This window comes from Gopherus flavomarginatus, chromosome 9 (genome assembly GCF_025201925.1).
Source record: "Gopherus flavomarginatus isolate rGopFla2 chromosome 9, rGopFla2.mat.asm, whole genome shotgun sequence".
In the NCBI taxonomy this organism is placed as follows: Eukaryota; Metazoa; Chordata; order Testudines; family Testudinidae; genus Gopherus; species Gopherus flavomarginatus.
In genome coordinates this window covers 33,854,642-33,876,348 of record NC_066625.1, presented here as the reverse complement: position 1 = coordinate 33,876,348, position 21,707 = coordinate 33,854,642, and the positions used below count along the sequence as shown (strand labels likewise).

Sequence of the window (21,707 nt, the reverse complement as noted above, 5' to 3'; positions counted from 1 at the left end):
GCTTCTGTGCTTTGGAGAAACATCTTCATGGAGCTATATCAGAATGACTCCGGAGCTACTATGCCACTGCGATAACCACTATCTTTGCTGAAACACCAGGGATTGAACAACGGTCCCTTAAAGTTAAAAGCACAAGCTGCTATGCTTGAGCAGAAGAACCAAAGCTTTATACCTATGGTCTTTAACAACTCATATCCTCTGCAGATTGGCACAGAGCAGGACCTCTAACACACATACACCAGTGGGTTACCCCACCACCACTTGCAAATCCATATGATATCTACACACAAGTTTTATCATCATCTTTTGAATCAGAATATATTGGCAAAAACAATGAAGAGTCCTTTTGGCACCTTAGAGACTAACAAATTTATTTGGGCATAAGCTTTGGTGGGCTAAAACCCACTTAATCAGATACATATATTGGGTTAGTACTAGAGGCAGGATGCTGTGAACTGCTGTAATTGACTCTGGTAAATCCTTTGTTTTCAAGACCATTGACCACACCTGGTGGAAATGAGAGAACGCTAGGGTAAGGATTGACCAAAGCCATGGTGCAAAATTCACTGACTGGGCATTATGAAAAATAGCAAAAGTCGTAGGGGAGTTGAGGATACCGCAGTCCCATTTCACTTCTGACAAACAGTATGCCCCAATTTCTCTCCTAGCTGCTGAATCCTTCTTCTTTCCTTCTTTCATTTATTTATTTTGTTAAAACTAGATTGCAAGTTGTTTAGGACAGGGACTGTGTCTTCAGGAGTATTTGTGCCAATATGCAGAGGTGATGCGATGGGTGTGCACACATTGCATGGAACAGCAAGGGGGTGCACAGGTAGATTGGTGTTGTGGAGAGGCTGTCTGGCGTGTACACATGCTGTGGAATGGCAGCATGAGGCTGAAAAGGTGGGTGTGCAAGAACTGCAGTGAAGCAGCATGATAGATATGTGAGCAAGTGTTGCGTGGAGGTCTGGATGCTGCAGGGATTGGGTATATGTGGATGGAGAGCATCATATAGACATTTTGGTACCATAGGGAGGCAGCCTGGGAGCTGTGGGTGGACACCATGGGGAAGTCATGGAGTGGGCACAGGCTGGTGCTGTGGGAAGGTATGGACACCACAGAGAGGCTGCATGAGGTGGCATTATGGAGAAAACAGTATGGGGAGCATGGGGGGGCATTATGAGGTGGAAGAGAGTATGGGTGAATGTTGCTAAGAGGTTTGTGTGCTGTGGGTAGGCAGCATGGTGGATTGTGCACCATATCACACCAGTGAGATGGGGTGTGGGCACCATGGAGATGTAGCCTGTGGGCAAGAGATTTGGCTCTACAGCAGGGGTGGGCAAACTACGGCCCGCGAGCTGGATCCGGCCCCTCAGGGAGCCTGCCCTGGTGCCGGTGTGTGCCGCTGCCACCCCAGAGCGGCTTGAGATAAGCAGGGCTAGACCCTGAATCCCTCCTGTACCCCGACCCCCAACTCCCTGCCCTAAGCCCCTGCCTGCACCTCACACCCCAACTCCCTGCCCTGAGCCCCCTCATACACCCCACACTCCTCCTGCACCCTGCCCTTAGCTCCCTGCTGCATCCTGCACCCCTCATGCACCCCAACCCCCTACCCTGAGCCCCAGCCATACCCTGCACCCCTGCCCTGAACCCCCTCCTGCACTCTGCACTGCAACCCCCTTCCCTGAGCTCCCTCATACACTCCACACCTCTCCTCTGCCCCAATCCCTTGCCCTGAGCCCCTTCCCACACACCGCACCCCTTCCTACATCCCACACTCCCTCCCACACCCTAACTCCCTACCCTGGCCCTGCATACTATTTCCCCGCCCAGATGTGGCACTTGGCCCAAAAAGTTTGGTCACCCCTGCTCTACAGGAAGGTAGCATGTGAAGGATATGGGCAGATACGGCAATGAAGAGGCAGTGTTGTGGCCTATTGCACTAGTATTATAGGTGAGTAGCATGGTGCACAGGCTTGTACTCCAGGTCTCCCAAGGCAACAAAAGTCCAGCTTGATGTTCTTTGTAAATGTTGGTGAGTGCTGCACTCTGTTGTACCAGTGCTATGGGTCCGTGGGAGTGTGTTGGCACGGGGAGAGTATGCGCTGCCCTGATGGGGACACGAGTGGCAAGCTGGGAGAGGAGGCAGGAGTGCTCTCTCTGAGAAGACTATGGGGTGGATGCCGCCCCCTGTTGCACTGGTCCTACAGAAGGCAGGCACACAGGGTGGGGTCAGGGGCAGTGCAGGGAGGTAGTCTTTGAGGGGTGCATATGCTTGGTGGGTGCTGTTGCAGCAGTGGGACAGCAGAGTGCCCATCCTATGTGGCTCCAGGTGATAGGCCCCTGGGTAATTTAGTAGGAGCCAGATGGGAGGGATTAATTTGCATGTTTATTTACATACAATTGCATCCTTTCCTCCCACAGCCAGAAGCCCCTTGGCAACTCAGGCTCAGTTCGGCTCTTTCCGGCAGCACTCGTGTCTTTACGGGAGCGGCGGAGAGGGGCGTGCCCGTGCGCGGTGACGCAAAACGCAGGCCCCGCCCCCGCCCCGCCCCCATGGTCCCTGGAAAAGAGAAGAGAAAAAAAAACTTTTTTTTTTAATTGAGGAATCAACAGCCGCCATCTTGTCGCGGAGCCGGAGCGCGGCGCGGGCGGGAGCGGGGCCGGGCCAGGCCGGGCCAGGGCAGCGGGGCCGCCCGCCGGGGCACGGGCAGCCGCACGGAGCGCCGCGGAGGGGCAGACGGGCTCGGCCAGCGGGGCAGCGCCAGCCGGGGGGCGAGCCGGGCGCCGCCGCCGGGACCAGGAGCAGTGGCCGCCGCGGCCGCCGCGCTGCGCTCATTGTTTTTCTTGCCGGCGGTGGCGGCTGCTCCTGGGCGGGCGGGGGTCGAGGGGCCGAGCGAGGGCCCGGCGCGGGGCCGGGGCGAGTCCCCCGCTCGGAGGGGAGGGGACGGGGCGAGGAGGAGCGGGGTGGGGGGGCGCTGTGCTCCCTGAGTGACTGACTGAGCCGCCATCCGGGCACCTCCTCGCTCGGCAGGGAGGGGGAGCGGCCGGGAGGAGCGAGCCAGGCAGGGAGGGGGCGCTGGGCTCTCTCCCCACCCCGCCCCGAGCCCTCCTCCCTGCGGCCTGCTGCGGCGGCGGCCCGGCCCGGGCATGGGGCAGCGGGGGCCGCCGCCGGCCGAGCACTGAGCGGCGCTGTTGCTCGGCCGAGTTTTCCCGGGCGCTCAGCGCGGAGTCTCAGCTGGCGGCTGCCCGAGGCCGGGAGCGCAGAATCTGGGCGGCCCCGGCGGGCGGCGCGGGGCTGGAGCTGTGACCGCCGAGCCAGCTACCATGGCGGAGAACTTACTGGACGGGCCGCCCAACCCGAAGCGAGCCAAGCTCAACTCGCCGGGCTTCTCCGCCAGCGACAGCACAGGTGAGAGGGCCGGGGGCAGAGGGGGGCGGGTGGGTCGGTAGCCCAGCGCTGGAGCTCGCAGCTCCACTTCCTCGGAACCGGGCAGGGGGCGACTTCATGGGGGTCGCTTATACACCAGAGCCGCCGGCTCCTGGGGGTGCGCCAGGCATTCCCCAGGTGCAGACCCTGCTACGAGATCGGGAGAAACGCGCTTCCTCGCGGAACCGGCCGGGTGACTCACACTTAGCGGGGTCCCCGCCCCCCTGCCAGCTGACAGAGCCGACAGGGCAAGAGCGGAGGCTGCCCTAGTCGGAGAGCCACAGCCTGCAGCTGACTCCCGGGGCTCTTCCAGCTGAGCTCCATGGTCGCTGGGTCGGACCCTGTGTGTAGCTTCAGCCCCTAACCTTAGATCTATAAACAGCGAGGGGCTCTAGGGCGTAGTAAGAGCTGACTGAAACGAGGGGGGTTGTTCCAGCCTCACCTTGCGCTTGTTTGTGCCTGAGAAACAAGTGTAAGTTAACGATAGAGCCAACCAGAACTTCAGAATTTCTGTGTTTGTCTCAGACTGAGGCAACATCTTCAACGGCTTTGTTGGTTTCTCAGGTAAACGGACATTCAGACAGATTTATTCCTGCATAGCCTGTGCATGTATAACTTCGTCAAAACCGCATAGTTACTCAGTGTGATGGAATAGCTCCTGTCTGTTCAGAAATGTGGTATAAACATGTGGGAATAAGTGTGAAGTGCTTCGGAGAAGTAGGTGTTTTTCGTTCACAGTAACTGCTTTCAAAAAAGTTTTGGCTTTGGACAATAGTGTGTGTTTTTTTTTCCCACAGCATATGATATCGTTTTTAAACACATTGGGGCAGAGTATTTTATGGGCTGTCAAATTTCCTCCCTTAAAATATAATTCTGTGCAGTACACATGCATTTCTTTTGTGTGTGCATCCAGTTTCATCCTTGAATGTATTATCATGCCCGTTCTTAACTAAAAGCTAGGTTTAATAAATGATCAGCTCAGTCTGCTCTGAGCAATTTTTGTTAAAAAAAAAATTGCATATCTTCTTAAGCATTTCACTTGTATGGTACATTATCTTGTATATATGAAACCCCCCACTAGTTTTGTAATGTTTACACATTAATGTGGGGTAAATTTGACAGTGGGTTGTCTTTCAGCCACCTTTACTTTTCTCTGAGCCTTTCACATAACAGGTGGGGAGCAGAGGAACACTTGAAAAAGAAAATGTACAAAAATTGGCTGAAGAACTCTAGGTCAGGTGTAGTACTTAGCCATTTTAAGTCTTTTTTTTGGAACTGATGAGTTGACAGTGAATGACAGTACACTGCTGTGAAATGCACCATGTAAACTAAAAAAATTGAAATAACTTTTTCTAAGTTTTCAGTCACAATCTTTCAGTTGTAACAATAATAGGTAAAATATTTGAAACTGAATTTTGAAGGTGATAATTTTGGATGTTTTAATTTTAAAGAGAAACTATGTGCTAATTTTGCAAACTTACTTATGCATGTGGGTAGTCTCTGAACGAAATCACTCCGGTAGAAGAAGTTAAGCATGTGCAAAAGTGTTTGTGGAGTTAGGGCCTTGGTCAAGGGAAAAATGACAGTGACAGAGCAAGTACTACATGTCTGACAAATAGGAATATCTTAGTAGGCACAATGTCTGAAATAACTTTAAAGATAAAAATTAAAATTAAAAAAGTTGCAGGTAGCATTGGTTTTGTTGTTGATCTTAAGTATCTTGAAAGTGCTTTTTCCAATTGAATGTTTTTATATGTATTGCCACTGCTAGTAAGCAAAAAAATTGTTAGGGTTCTTATGTAAAATATTACTCAAAACTCTGAACTTCAAGTGGGATCTTCCTGCCTGTTGGTTTAATAATAAAGTTGTGTTGCAACTGTGAAAGTTGCCTTTAGCCAGTTGCTCTGATTGATAGGTTTGAGTGATGTGCCCTCAAAAGCAGCAGGCTGTATATTTACTATTGAATGACGAATAAAGCCCCAGTCCTGGAAATGCTTACAGACATGCTTAATTTTACTCTAGTGAGTAGTCCCATTGCAGGTTTAGACTAAATATTTAATGAAAATACCATTATTTATAGCTAAATTCTTCCTTGTTTCTCTTTCACATGCTGCTTTCTGTAGCAGTTAGTAGATTTAAGCAGCCCGTTTTTCCTTGAGATTAGAATATGTAGAATTTTGGTTCTTTCCATTTATTCTAGGGTGCTGTAAGAACTGTTTGAGGCAAATCTTCCTTAGTGTATTGGAGTAATGTTTGTGTGATTGAAGTTAGAAATGTTGTGAACTTTTTTGTTAATGTCATAGTTCTATAAATTTTAAAATTACACTTTGATGTAGCATTTTATTGACAGTAGAAAATCAAGATATATTGATAGAATTAATACAGTGTATATGGCATAAGTCAGTATATTAGTTGGATTACTCAGGTGCTTGTGTTCTTACAACAGCAACACAGTACACTAATCAAAGCTAGTTACTGGGAATACAGCTAGCTGCCCACTAATTGCCAAGTTTCATCCGTATAACTAAGCTAATTAGTAAAATATCCACAGGAAAGGGTTTTCATTTATCTACCTAACCAGGAGGAAGGATCAGTGCATTTTTGTTTCTGTATAATTATTTCTTTCTTAAATACTAAGTGACTTTCTTGTTGCACAACTTTAAGCCTTTAACTCTCGTTTCATCTCGTATTTCATAACACCTAAGTTGCAATGTCTTTAAAAATATTTAATGTAAAAAGTAGGTTTATGGTAACTTGGTTATTGCAGTCTGTTAATTTTAATCTTTGAGGGCCATAATCATTTAGTATGTTGTCAGTATTCACATTTTGGCATGATGTACAGTAAACCATCCAGATTTTTAAATTAACATCTCTGGAGCCAATGCATGCTGTGTGAGCACTGATGATATATTAATTAAAGATGCAGCAAAATGGGCATTCCTTAAGATGCCTAAAAGCACCAATATAATGTGGCTGCTGTGATTTTTTTTTTTTAAACTACTGTATACTATGGTGCAAACAAGGGAATGCGTCTGTATTTGTTAAATGCCTTGCAGACTTCGAGTGCAGTAGAAATATATTATTTTCCAGAACTAACAATTACAGTCATTCAGATTGTTTGTTTTATTTTATAATCTTTAACATTTTAAATGTTTATAAAATAAAACACTCACATGATTTAGGGAAGTTAGGATGGCTCAAGTGAGTTAAGTTGCAGTTTCAACATTGAATTGCCTGGTGTTTTTTTTAGAACTTCAAATTATGTACTGATTAAGAATTGTCTGTTTCTTAAACATCCAAACAAGTAGTTGTGACAATTAATGAAGTTTTGTGACTGTCCAGTGTATAAATTTTAAACATAAATATTTTAGTATATTTCAAATTGTTTAAAATAGAAAAAAATTGACCTTGTTATGAATGAATTTGCATAATTTTAAATTTACTAGCTGTATTTCCTACTCATTTTTTTAAACTAAAACACTTTTAAGAAGTGAAACTATACATGTATACACATTTTACTTAGACCTTTTTTTTTCTGCGCTGTACCCAAGAAATATGGATATGCACTTCAGGTATCATTTCTTTCAGTTTAAAAGAAGTTAGTTTAATAAAAATCATCCAGCTTTTAAGGCCCTGGAATCTTTAAGATAATACCTTCTATTTAAACTAAACCAGATTATGGGAGTAAATATTCATATACCTAACTGTGAATTCATATGACTTTACAAAGTGGTTTAAACCTAACTCCTTTTTATGCCATGTGAACATTTGTGTGGGTGTGTATGCTTTAAAAGCATTAACTGTTACGCACAGCTAATAAAATTTGCTTCTATGAAACTTATTGCCTGTATGATCAAATGTGCAAACACAAAAGGTCACTTGTACAAGACTTTTTCTTGGATTTACATTCATGTACAGTCCCAGCAGTAGTTCGCACATTTGAATTCTGATGAGAAAAAATTATGAAATAAATGCTTCGGGGGGGAGGTACAGCTGAAGAACAAATGCTTTATATTGTGTTTTTAAATTGTTCTATAGAATGTATTACATTCATTTGCAACACATTGTATTCCATTATCCTGAAAACTTTTTCCATGGCACTTAAAGCATAAAATAAAGCTCAGTCTTTTGCAGGTATATTGGTTCTTAAGGCTGGCCAGGTATATGTATAGTGGTGGGGAGCAGGGGAGGGAATCATGAAAGGAGGCATGTTTAAGTGGGTTGAGCTGAGTGGTTGTTTTTGTGTGTTTTTTTTTAAAATGATTTTATCGTGTCAAAAAGTTTCTTCCCTGTGGACCTATAGAACTCAGTGCCATAAGATATAATTCAGACGAAGAGCTCAGTAGGATTCAAAAATGGATTATGTGTTTGGATGAGAACACCCAGAGTTACACTAGATAGGATGATAAAATATAAATAAGATAAAAACTTATGCATTGGGATATAAGGAAAACATACTAACAGCATGATGTTCAGAAGAGAAATCCCACTTGGCATCTTATTCCAAAATTATCCATTATGGGGTTTCTTGCACTGTCCTGTAAAGCATATGATGATAACTCGTGTCAGAGGTAGGATACTAAATGGATTACAGGTCTGATCTTGCATGGAAATTCATATGGAAGGTATTCTGTGCTTTGCATTGTTAATTTGGAATTCATTTTAAAATTATATTTTGAATTCTAATTGTACATGTGCCCAGAAGTTTATCAATGTGTGCATTTTTTATGGTTTTATAAATTTCAGGATAAATTCTGCCTTGTGCTGTGCTGTGGAACAGGCACATTACTCATGTGTAATCCTCTGCAGAACATAGACAGAAATCTAGGGCAGGAGTTCTCAAACTGGGGGTTGTGAGGTTGTTCCATGGGGGGTCACGAACTGTCAGCCTTCACCCCAAACCTCGCTTTGCCTCAAGCATTTATAATAGTGTTAAATACATAAAGTGTTTTAAATGTATGGGGGGGGGGGGAGGTTGCACTCAGAAGCTTGCTATGTGAAAGGAATCACCAGTAAAAATATTTGAGATCCACTGATCTAGGGGTTGTGCATGAGGAGGCACACTTTGCTGCACCTTTGAGGTCTCCTGCTATCTGTTAGGGTAATTCTTGAAGTTTTTTTTGTAGAGGTGATTCAATTTCTATTCCTGCTGTAGTTTCCTGTCTTGGTCATAACCCTGTGTCTATACTATCACAGTTATTTCCACAGCAATCAGTGGGATGTATCAAACAGAATATTATGACTTCAGATGAAGAATAAGCGGCCAGAAGAGATGAACTATTAAACAATAATCTTGTTTTCATGGAAATGTCTCTAATAATAAAATGTGAAGAAAGATGCATAAAAAAATCTTGCTACGTAAGCAGAATTTTGTTTTTATGAAACATCAGCAGACGAAATTCAGATTATGGCCCTGTGCAGTGAAATAACTGGGACAGCTTAGGAATCTGACTTATTCTCCTTTACTTGGTTTACACTTTCAATGTGAAAAACTTCTGTTAATTCATTCAGGTTACAAGCATCATAGACTGTGCAAAAACTGTATAGCAACCAGAAGAGAACTGGCTTCAGAGTGTCACATATCAGAGGGGTAGCCGTGTTAGTCTGGATCTGTAAAAGTGGCAAAGAGTTCTGTGGCACCTTACAGAGTAACAAACGTTTTGGAGCATTCGACGAAGTGGGTATTCACCCGCAAAAGCTCATGCTCCAATACATTTGTTAGTCTATAAGGTGCCACAGAACTCTTTGCTGCTGGTAGTCGTGTTAGTTTGTATCAGCAAAAACAATGAGGAGTCCTCCTTGGTTTTGCAGAAGAGAACTGTCATCTTGATTATTACAGCAAATTTCTAAATATTAAATTCTGAACCAGATGTAATTAATACAATCTGTCAGTACTCCACTTCATCTTGCATTTACCTTCTCCTTTGACACACAAGAAAAATAAGTTCCTACTCCAAAATTTAAACTGCTTGGTAAATACAATGTACACTTCTAGTGCAATAACTTTTCAGTATTCATATAATAAAATAACAGGTGTATAAGCATAGTATCAAGTATGACCTGGTGAGAATTCCCAGAGTAAGTCCGATACAGTAACTCCTCACTTAACGTTGTAGTTATGTTCCTAAAAAATGCAACTTTAAGCAAAACGATGTTAAGTGAATCCAATTTCCCCATAAGAATTAATGTAAATGGAGAGTGGTGTTTAGGTTCCAGGGAAATGTTTCTTTGCCAGACAAAAGTTGTTATATGCAATTTAATACAGGTATTTAACAGCCTGGCAGCGCCCCATCAGCTCCTCTACTCCCCACCCCCCAGCGCCTCCCACTCGTCGGTGAACCCCAGGGATCAGTGCCTTCCCCCTGCTCTCCCCACCTCCTGCCCGGGGCAATCAGCTGTCTTGTGGTATTCAGGAGGCTTGGGGGAGGAGTGAGGATGCGGCGCTGCGGGGCAGGAACGGCATAGGGGAGCTGCCAGCTGTGGACAAAGCAGGTGTCCAAATGACATTATAGGGAGCATTGCACATCTTTAAACTACCATGTTCTGTAATAGAGCAGGGATGTAACATCGAAAGAACATTAAACAAGAGGATGTTAAGTGGGGAGTTACTGTATAGCAAAATGAACTGTTTTGTCAGAGAGGTGAAAGGCCTACATCATCCCCACCAATCACATCGGTAGAAATAATATAGTTCTTATCTGTTAAAAGCATATTTGATGTAACATTTTGGGGCAGCAGCCTTCTCTTGCGCAATGAGAAGGAAGTTGGAGCATCGTAGGTCAGGATACATTTTTCTGCCATATATAAGCAGGCATCTCACTATTTCAGGAGTTACCATTATTCATAATGATAAATTGGAGTGTGTTCACTTTCTGCTTTTGTGTACTCTTATGGAATAAAGCTATGAGTAAATACAAAACTAGGATCTTGTAAATACTGAATTTGAATCTATTCTGTAGTAGCAACAGCCCCCCCCCCCCCCCCCCGCAATTTCAGAGATACAGTTCAAAGATGTACAGAACCTTTGTATGGTTATACAGGATAAGAGCCAATGAGGGGCTGACCATCTTGATGGTGCTGACTAGCCTCAACTCATTGAAGTCAATGAGACTTGAGACTACTTGGCTTCTTGCAGGTTCAGGAGCATAGTGCTTTACACAGGTTTGACTGTCATTCTGGTACGATGATGTTGATATTTTTATGCAGCACATTGAAAGTTGAAGGTTTTTTACAGTAAAATGTATAAAATCACTGTTTCCAAATGTGCGCTTGTGATCTCTTCCTTATGTATATTTGGTATATGCTTCAGTGCTGTATGCTTTTGCACAGGCTCTCAAAGCTAAATTGCCAAGCAAAGAAAAAAGTGCCCTTCAGGGATTTAGAATTTAACATAAAAATACAACATTTGAGGCCACATTTATACAGCCTAAAGGAGCAGTAAAGAACATAAGTTTTGTTTCATTGTTAATTTTTACAGTGTGTCATGGGTTTGCTGGTTTATAATGTTGCTTAAAATTATCCTTTATAGTAGGTTACGGTAACAATGATTAAATTACATCTAAATATGTGTATTGTATATCTACTTTAAGAAGACAGTTTGTGGGAGAGACTTTCAGCCCTCGTCCAGACTAACCCGCGGCATCGGCGGGTTAAAATCGATTGCTCGGGGATCGATATATCGCGTCTAGTCTGGACGCGGTGTATCGATCCCCGAGCGCGCTTACATCGATTCCGGAACTCCATCAATCCGAACGGAGTTCCGGAATCGACACGGAGAGCCGCGGACATCGATGCAGCGCCGTCCAGACTGGTGAGTACCTCGATTTTAGAAATTCGACTTCAGCTACGTTATTCACGTAGCTGAAGTTGCGTATCTAAAATCGATTTTAATTCCTAGTCTGGACGTGGCCTTAGAATATAATGTGTATATATAATAAGGGTATAGTTTCATTAAATTGATGTATCCTTTTAGATGAAGGAATGTAAACCCCACATTTTCTTGAATGGAAATAAATGCTTTAGGAGCTTTTGTGATTCAAAGGGAGATAAGAGCAGGTAGACTTTTCACCCCTTTAATGTTGCCAGTTGCTGAAAAAATAATTTGAAGCTAATTTAAAAACACAGTAAACAGTAACTATTGTGCTACATGTCTGACGTTTAACAGTAATTTTACAGTTATGCAGCACAACAAATATTTGCCTGGCAAGAGAATTTCCTCCCCTTGAGTTAGTATCTGCTCATTCTTCAGAGGTAGGTTTTGTCTCCTTCACTACACTATGGCCATGGCTACACCTACAGCTGTACAGCGCTGGGAGTTACAGCTGTCTTCGTACAGCTGTGTAGGGAAAGCGCTGCAGTGTGGCCATACTGACAACTACCAGCGCTGCAGTGTGGCCACATTTGCAGCATTTGCAGCGCTGTTGGGAGTGGTGCTTTGTGGGCAGCTATCCCACAGAGCACCTCATCCCATTTTGGCGCCGTGGGTTGTGGGAAGGGGACGGACAGGTGCGGGTCATTCCGCTTCCTGTCGCAACGCCCCGTGGCGCATTGCTTCACATCCCAGCAGTCACAGTTTTTCCGTCCACATTTGGCGCCATTGTGAGTTTCCCAACGGTTTCTGTGCAGCGCGATTTCTGTGGAAAATGGAGCCCGAGCTGCTGAGGACTTTGCTGATGACTGTCGCCTGCACATCACGTTTGACAGTTGAGCTATTCCTTCAGCTCCAAAGTGATAGTGAGAAGTCCGACGATGATATCGAGTCACCTGACGCATGTGACACTAAATTGCTTGTGGCATTCACGGAAATGCTCAGCGCTGTGGAATGCCGCTTTTGGGCTTGGGAAACAAGCACTGAGTGGTGGGATCACATCGTCATGGAAGTCTGGGATGATGAGTAGTGGCTGCAAAACTTTTGGATGAGAAAAGCCACTTTCATGGGACTGTGTGAGGAGCTCGCCCCCACACTGCGGCGCAAGGACACGAGATTGAGAGCTGCCCTGCCGGTAGAGAAGCGGGTGGCTATTGCAATCTGGAAGCTGGCAACTCCAAACAGCTACCGATCGTTCGCGAACCAGTTTGGAGTGGGAAAGTCGACCGTTGGAATTGTGTTGATGCAAGTTTGCAGCTCCATTAATCGCATCCTGCTAAGAAGAACCATGACTCTGGGGAACGTGCAGGACATTGTGGATGGCTTTGCACAAATGAGTTTCCCTAACTGTGGAGGCGCGATAGATGGGACACACATTCCTATTCTGGCACCACACCACCTGGCATCTGAGCACATTAATCGGAACGGGTATTTCTCTATGGTTCTACAGGCGCTTGTGGATCACCGTGGGCATTTCATTGACATTAACACAGGCTGGCCTGGAAAGGTGCATGATGCACGCATCTTTCGGAACAGTGGCCTGTTCAGGAAGATGCAGGCCGGGACTTTTTTCCCAGACTGGAAGATCACAGTAGGGGACGTCGAAATGCCCATTGTGATCCTTGGAGACCCCGCTTACCCATTAATGCCTTGGCTCATGAAACCATATACAGGGAAGCTTGACAGGAGCAAGGACCGGTTCAACTACAGGCTGAGCTGGTGCAGAATGATGTGGAGTGTGCTTTTGACCATTTAAAAGGGCGCTGGAGATTTCTGTATGGGAAGCTAGACTTGGGGGAAAGCAGCATCCCTGCACTTACATCCGCTTGTTGTACCCTCCATAATATTTGTGAAGGGAAGGGTGAAACATTCAGTCAGGAATGGACCTCCGAGGTTCAACGCCGGGAGGCTGAGTTTGCACGACCAGAGAGCAGGGCTACTAGAGAGGCCCAGCACAGGGCTGCAAGGATTAGGGATGCCTTGAGGGAGGAGTTTGAGGCTGAAAACCAACAGTAATGTTTGGTGCCTTGCACGGGAGTGAAGTGCAGTGGTTACAATAGTAGGAATCTCTCTTTCCTAAAATGATTTGCAATGCATGTTTCTTTCCTGGGCTATGGTATCTTTCACTTTCTGCAATAATAAAGACTGTTTTCAAAGACAAGAATTCATTTATTGAAAAGAAAATAACTTTCTTGACAGACACACAACATTTTGGGAACCTAAAATGGGAGGGGGTGGGGTGGTGAACTGTACAGTCACAGGTTTGAATATGTCCTGTCTGGAGTGCTGTGCAATGACTGGTGCACTTCAGGATGAAAATACTGCATGGTAATGGGGGTTGAGTGCAGAGGGTAAGGGTTGTAGTTCTCAGGGCTGGTTGGTGAACTTACAGGTGTTGAGGGCAGCTGGTGGTGGTAAGAACCTGGATGCTGGGGAAGGGGATTTGGAGCTGACATTGGGGCACAAGGGAAAGAGCTTTGGGACGGGGGTGGGCCGGCACGGTAGTGCTCTGCCTGCATGGCTAGGAGTGACTGGATACAATCCGTTTGGCGCGCTAGGATGCTTATCAGCTGCTTTGTGCTTTTCTTCTTAGACGCTGCGTTTCTCTGGCGGAGCCTGCTTTCCCTTTGTCTCCAGTCCTGCAGTTTTTTACTCTCTCTGGCGGAGTGATCCATAACTGCTTTAAGCATGTCGTCTTTTCTTTTTCGCTGCTTCTTCCTGAGGTTTTGTAGCCTCTGCCCAGTGGATGATACGGGCAGTGCAGTAGTCAAGGACACTGTTCGAAAGACAAAAATGACAACAGTTAAAACAGGACACAGGCAGCATTGTTTATAATCTCACCCAGACAGTTATTCCCACACAGTGAAGGAGTTTACAGTCTTCACTTTAGCATACTTTTCCCATACCAAACAGAGTGCAGCTAACCCACAGGAGGCAGGAAATGGTGAGTAAGGGGGAATGATTGCTTCAGGGATGTGCAGGGTTTTCTGTGCGTTGGGGAAAGCAAAATGCTGCAGGAGGCACCTACACTGAGCACACTCCCAACATTTTCTATAGGAGTTAATCCTGGAAGATATCTCGCTGCTGCGGGTCACCTGGAAAGAGCGGGAGGGTCTTCTACAGCAATGCGGATTCCGCCCTGGCCCCTGTGCAGCCCCCACCCCTCGCGGCACAGTGGCACGGACACGTTAGCCTGACTGGGACAAGGACCACAGTGGCTCTCCCTATAAACTTGCACAAGCGCATTGCCCACACTCTGGCAGAAACTTTTGAAGAGATTACTGAGGCCGATTACTGCAACGTGATAGACCACATCAGTGGGCTATTCCACATCTAGGCAGGCATGCATGCATGCAGCCCTAACCCCCGCTCCTCTCCCGAAACATTTGCATCCTGAAACTAAAAGCTGCTTACCGGGAACCCGCTCCTCTGCTTGTCCTTCACCAACTAGTTCCAGCTGCTGCGACTGGCTACCTTCCTTCTGGCTTGAGAAGAGCTCCTGGCTGCATGCCTCCTGGGACTCCGGGGTGTCTCCCCTCACTCTCCGCTTCCTCCCCCCCTTCCCCCTCCTCTAACCTACCCTCCCTCCCCCGCTCTGAAGTGTCCATCGTGGTCGTCGGATTGGCAGTGGGGTCACCCCCAAGTATTGCGTCCAGCTCCTTGTAAAAACGGCAGGTCGTGGGGGCAGCACCTGAGTGGCGGTTTTCCTCGTGGGCTTTGCAATAGGCACTCCGCAGCTCCTTTACTTTAACACTGCACTGCACTGCGTCCTGGTCATGGCCCCTTTCCAGCATGGCCCTTGAGATCTGCCCATAGGTATCGTAATTCCTATGGCTGGAGCGCAGCTGTGACTGCACAGCTTCCTCACCCCAAACACTGATGAGGTCCAGCAACTTGCCATTGCTCCATGCTGGGGCTCATTTGGCGCGTGGAGGCATGGTCACCTGGAAAGATTCACTGATTGATTGTACTCCACATCTGGCTGAGCAAACAGGAAGGGGATTTTTAAAATTTGTGGGGCATTTAAAGGGCGGGTCACCTGAGGCCAGGGCAGTAGAGTGCAAACTGATGAGCAGAGTGGCTGAACAGGCATTATGGGATACCTCTGAATACCTCGGAGGCCAATTACAGCGCTTTTGTTGGCTACACTTGCGGAGCAGCGCTGCATCACCAGCGCTGCAATCCTTATACCCCAAGCAGAGCAGGAGTACAGCCAGCGCTGCAGTCAGGGAGATGCAGCGCTGTATGTGCCTTGCAAGTGTGAACGGTGAGTAAGTTGCAGCGCTGGTGGTGGGTTTACAGCGCTGCAACTCTCCAGTGTAGCCAAGGCCAAAGTGGAGGCTGCAGAGCTGTCAGTTTGTGGAGGCTAAACCAAAGGGACTCGCCTGTTGACTTTTTGTCCCATACAGTTTGTGCATTTCATGCTCCTTTCAGTAAGAATCAGCTTTTAATTTTAAGCATTCTTTTCTCATAATTCCACCTTTTTTAGAGGAACAGAATCAACTTAAATTTTATGTGTGAAAATGTTTTACCTGCTGTTACAAGCAAGGCTGAAAAAATACGTTCGCTGTGTCACTTGTGGTGAGACAGGAAGCTTTCCTAGGTGAGTAATAAATTTTGAGATTTCATTTTAAAACCCTGAAATTTCTAGTCTTTATGGTTGTAAAGATAATCTTACACTAAGTTTATGTTTGGAACTAATAGTGTGTCTTTCTGGTCAGTGGACAGATAGCTTCAGTGCCCTTTCTGCTGTTCAGAGCTTTTGCAAGCTACAGCAAATAAAAAATTGGACATGTTTTTTGGCTGTAGCTTTTCGGAATCCAGTGGGCAGCTTGATGTGACAAAAATCACATCAGTTTTGCTGCTGCTTTTGAAATATGAGCAATAGCAGAGGGAGGATCTGGAATTACTCACTGCACCCAGGGGGACTGAGAGGATCTGAGTGGTGAAGGTACCCCTCTAGCAGCAGCCAGAGAAGGGATGGAGCTGTGGAGAATGCACATCTCTCGGCAGCAGGAGGCTCTTTGGTGTCAGAGGGAAGCAGAGCAAGTGTGCTGCTTTTACCTTTCAGCTGTTAGATAAAGTTTTTGTGGAATCCAGTTGAGACACCTAATCAGAAGTTGATTTGAAAGATTACTTCCTACTCCAATGATGAGTCTATGGCAAGCATCTTGATAGGAATTCCACTGCTATCTTCTTTCTGGCAGCTCGAGGTAGGGGAAGGTTGGTTTCTCACCTGGGCATTCCCCCAGTTTTTCATTTTTACTTCTGGCTGTTAACTGTGAATGTGTTACGGGGAGCCTGGAAGGAGAGAGAAGTTAGAAAAATCTAGTAGACAGACATTTTGGGGAGATGAGACAGTCTGGGATACAGTTCATAGAGGGTGAGAATTAAGAGGAAATACATTGAAGACCATTCAGGAAAAGATACATTAAAGAGGTGTGAAGCCAAAAGGGAAAGATAATGTGGAAAAAAGCAATAGATTTATAGAAAGTTATGTTTAAAAAAAGATTAAATAGAAAGTTGACTGCCTCGTTAGTTTAAATATAGCGTACACCAATTGTATTGTTTGGGATGTGGCTTCTGGACTTATTGGAGTGAAGGGTTTTTTTTAACCCTGACTGGTATTCTTAAACCTCAGGCTAGTACATGTCAGATACATTTTTGAAGTAGCAAATGTGACCCTTTATATTGTAAGTGAAAGTTTATAGAAAAAAACATTTTATTTAAATCTTTCAATTATTTTACTTTGTGCAATCAGTTTCAATATTTGAGGAGTGAGTCAGTTCCTCCTTTGTTCGGGTTTTTCACACAGCAGCCAGGGACAGGGCAAAAGATTTTTAAAAATAGGAAAATGTTGGCCCTAAAACTACTTTTAACTCAAATTTGGAGGTTAACTACATTTTGAGTTGGCAGTGTCCTTTTTATCTCTAACCATTTACACCACACATCTCCACTTTTATTCAAAGATCTGAGTGCCGTTCCTCTTGTCTGGAACACCACTGTGCTGCTAGAAGAGAAGATGGCAGAATAAAAGGAGACCATCCCTGCCCAAAGTTCTAAGTCACCCTCTCTATTATATTGGAGGGATTGCAGGGAGACTGTTCTGTGCTCATGGCCTCGCTCTGTTTGTGGCCTTCTTCTCAGTAGGCTCCCTAATAAGCTGGATTCTTTTGGAAAGATGGGCCTATTCATGGTATCAGTTTTATTTCTCTAGAGTAACCATAGAAGAGAGCCTTGGTAACTGATGCACTGTTCAGATATGGACAAACCATATTCTGTCTTTCCACCTGATCCCCAATTCAAGAAGGGTGTTCAGAAGTTCAAGTGCAAAGGAGTCTGGATAGTTATCCAGTCATCTCTTCTGTTATGCAGGCTGTGGCTTACCAGATTCCATTTTCAAGATAAATACTACTTTTGGATGCAGTCATTTTTACACAGTTTTTTCAGGGAAAAAAATCCACTAACCAGGTATATCCCAAGAATAGGAAAAAATTCACATTCTTCTGTAGAAAAGCCAGGAGCTTTCAGGAAAAAAATCAAATCAGTTGTTTTTTTTAATTTGTTCATTTTCTTTCTCATAAAAAACCAACCTTCCACACAAACTTCCTTGTGGCTGGACTTTACAAAAACTGGACAAGCCGTTTACAACACACACTTTGCTTCCCTACAAAGGAAAAAGGACACTAAACTATCTAAACTACTACACGCCACAAGGGGCCACGACAGTGGTTCCCTTAACCTACCCAGCAATATTGTTAATCTTTTCAGCTATTCTCTTAGCCCAGCAAAAGAGTGTGTCCTATCTTAGGGCCTCTCCTTCTGCCCCTCCACCCCCACGAACATGATACAGTTCTGTGGTGACCTAGAATCCTATTTTTGACGTCTCTGACTCAAGGAATATTTCCAACGCACCTCTGAACAACACACTAACGCACAGAGCCCTTCCTACCAACACTACAAAAAGGAGGATTTTGGGTGGCCTCCTTCCAAAGGTCGAAACAACAGACTGGACTTCTACATAGAGTGCTTCCGCTGACGTGCACGGGCTGAAATTGTGGGAAAGCAGCATCCCTTGCTGTGTAACCTCAGCTGTGCAGAACACAGTGCCATCCACAGCCTCAGAAACAACTCTGACATTATAATCAAAAAGTTTGACAAAGGAGGTGCTGCCATCATCATGGACAGGTTGGAATATGAATGAAAGGCTGCTAGGCAGCTCTCTAACACCACATCCTACAAGCCATTACCCTCTGATCCCACTGAGGGTTACCAAAAGAAATTACATCATCTGCTCAAGAAACTTCCTGAAAAAGCACAAGAGCAATCTGCACGGACACCCCTAGAACTGCAATAGGGTATTCTATCTGCTACCCAAGATCCATAAACCTGGAAATTCTGGACGCCCCATTATCTGAGGCATTGGCACCCTGACAACAGGATAGTCTGGCTATGTAGACTCCCTCCTCAGGCCCTACGCTACTAGCACTCCTAGCTATCTTCTAAACACTACTGACTTCCTGAGGAAACTACAGTCCATTGGTGATCTTCCAGAAAACACCATCCTAGACACTGTGGATGTAGAAGCCCTCTACACCAACATTCTGCACAAAGATGGAGTAGAAGCCGTCAGGAACAGTATCCCCGATAATGTCACAGCAAACCTTGTGACTGAACTTTTATGACTTTGTCTTCACCCATAACTATTTCACATTTGGGGACAACATATACCTTCAAATCAGCAGCACTGCTATGGGTACCGGCATGGCCCCACAGTATGCCAACATTTTTATGGCTGACTCAGAACGCTTCCTCAGCTCTCGTCCCCTAACGCCCCTGCTCTACTTGCACTACATTGATGACATCTTCATCATTTGGACCCATGGAAAAGAAGCCCTTGAGGAATTCCACCATGGTTTCAACAATTTCCACCCCAGCATCAGCCTCAGCTTGGACTAGTCCACACAAGAAGTCCACTTCCTGGACACTACAGTGCTAATAAGCGATGGTCCCATAAACACCACCCTATACCGGAAGCCTACTGACTGCTATACTTACCTACATGCCTCCAACTTTCATCCAGACCACACCACACGATCCATTGTCCACAGCCAAGCTCTACGATACAATCACATTTGCTCCAACCTCTCAGATAGAGATCTTGTAGGTGTTTGTCTCTATCAAGCATTCTTACAACTACAATACCCACCTGCTGAAGTGAAAAAACAGATTGACAGAGCCAGACGAGTACCCAGAAGTCACCTACTATAGGACAGACCCAACAAAGAAAGTAACAGAACGCCACTAGCCGCCCCCTTCAACCTCCAACTAAAACCTCTCCAGTGCATCATCAAGGATCTACAACCTATCCTGAAGGACGATCCATCACTCTCACAGGTCTTGGGAGACAGGCCAGTCCTTGCTTGCAGACAGCCTCCCAACCTGAAGCAAATACTCACCAGCAACCACACAACAAAAACACTAACCCAGGAACCTATCCTTGCAACAAAGCCTGTTGCCAACTCTGTCCATGTATCTATTCAGGGGACACCATCATAGGACCTAATCCCATGAGCCATGCTATCAGAGGCTCGTTCACCTGCACATCTGCCAATGTGATATATGCCATCATGTGCCAACAGTGCCCCTCAGCCATGTACATTGGCCAAACCGGACAGTCTCTGTGCAGAAGAATGTCTGAATTATAACATTAAAAAACCAGTCAGAGAACACTTTAGTCTTCCTGGTCACTCGATTACAGACCTAAAAGTCACAATATTACAACAAAAAAACTTCAAAAACAGACTCCACTGAGAGACTGCTAAATTGGAATTAATTTGGAAAATGGACACCATTAAATTAGGCTTGAATAGAGGCTGGGAGTGGATGGGTCATTACACGACGTAAAACTATTTCCCCATGTTTATTCCCCCCCCCCCCAACACTGTTCCTCATACCTTCTTATCAACTTCTGCAAATGGACCATTTTGATTACCACTACAAAAAGTTTTTTTCTCTTCTCCTGGTAATAGCTCACCTTAACTGATCACTCTCATTAGAGTGTGTATGGTAACACCCATTGTTTCATGTTCTCTGTGTGTATATATATCTTCCTACTGAATTTTCCACTGCATGCATCCGATGAAGTGGGTTTTAGCCCACCTAAACTTATGCTCAAATAAATGTGTTTGTCTCTAAGGTGCCACAAGAACTCCTGTTCTTTTTGCGGATACAGACTAACACGGCTGCTGCTCTGAAACTGTTCATTTTCTTTGAACGGCTACTACACTCATTCCTTTAAATGCACATGGTCTGTATGTGTATCTGTTATATAATTTTGATACTGGAAATAGGCTCTAATATTTTTGTGAGTGAAATTTTAACTGTTCTAAAAGGTTGAGTGTTGAGGACCAAAATGTGCTTATGCCTGTTAGGAAACAATAAGACAGTTTTATTAAACTGGGAGCCTAGAGGTAATGGGAATGGGACAGACTGGAGAGAGCAGAATGGGTAGTGGATTTCTGTTTATCTTGGAAATCCAACGTTGACACAGATCAGTGGAAGGTTATGCGGTAAAATCTGAAATGCCCCACCCTGATTTTGGTAGTTTCACCTGCCTGTTATGCTAAATAGCATCAAATGAACAATTAAAAAAAAAAGCAGTCTAAGTATTTTTCTCAGAATATAATCTTCCAGGAAGATCTAAGCTTGTATATCCACTAAATACTGCATATGGAAAAACAGGAAAAAATAAACAAAGAGCTAAAGAATCAACTGTGAAATTAATGGATGGTGGTTGGTTGAACACAAGAAATGACCTGATAGTAGTAGTAAGTAATAGTAAGTGTTCATACAAGGGAAAATGTGTCCCTTCTAAATGCTATTGATTCTCTCTCCCAGAAGAAAATGGCAGCGGAAGTGTCCAAGCTGCTGAAGATGCCATCCAAGAATGGAGAAAAAAGTATGATGTCTTTTTCTTTTTCTTCTCAGAAAAGATACAAACAAAAAATGGAAATAGATTAGAGAACTTTTCCAGTGCAGCCATCCAAACATCTAATGCATGAGTATTCCATACACTATTTACTACTGTCGCCACAAGGCTTTATACCTAATGTACAGTGTGGGAGCTTTGTCTCTGTAACAGCCATCAGGTCCAAGATTACAAGATTTACCCCAGGCATGAAATATATCATGATTTTTCCAGACTTTTATTGCTTTAACCCCAATCCCAGAATCCTTTGTAGGATTAGGGTTGAGGTGCCTTGGATGGATATTGAATGGAGCGAATCATAGAAGATTAGGGTTGGAAGAGACCTTAGGAGGTCATATAGTCCAACCCGCTGCTCAAAGCAGGACCAACCCCAACTAAATCATCCCAGCCAGGGCGTTGTCAAGCTGGTTCTTAAAAAC

At 45.0% G+C, this 21,707-nt stretch overlaps 1 protein-coding gene across 3 annotated transcripts in view; it reads left to right on the top strand.

Moving 5' to 3' along the window:
- Window positions 1-3,195: 3,195 nt before the first annotated feature.
- Window positions 3,196-21,707, top strand: part of CREBBP (CREB binding protein) — a 195,676-nt gene continuing 177,164 nt past the window's right edge. For all 3 annotated transcript variants that reach the window (XM_050968023.1, XM_050968022.1, XM_050968021.1), the window contains exon 1: window positions 3,196-3,412. In XM_050968023.1, coding sequence (XP_050823980.1) covers window positions 3,328-3,412 — 85 coding nt within the window. In that variant the 5' untranslated portion in view covers window positions 3,196-3,327. The remainder of the gene's footprint in view (window positions 3,413-21,707) is intronic.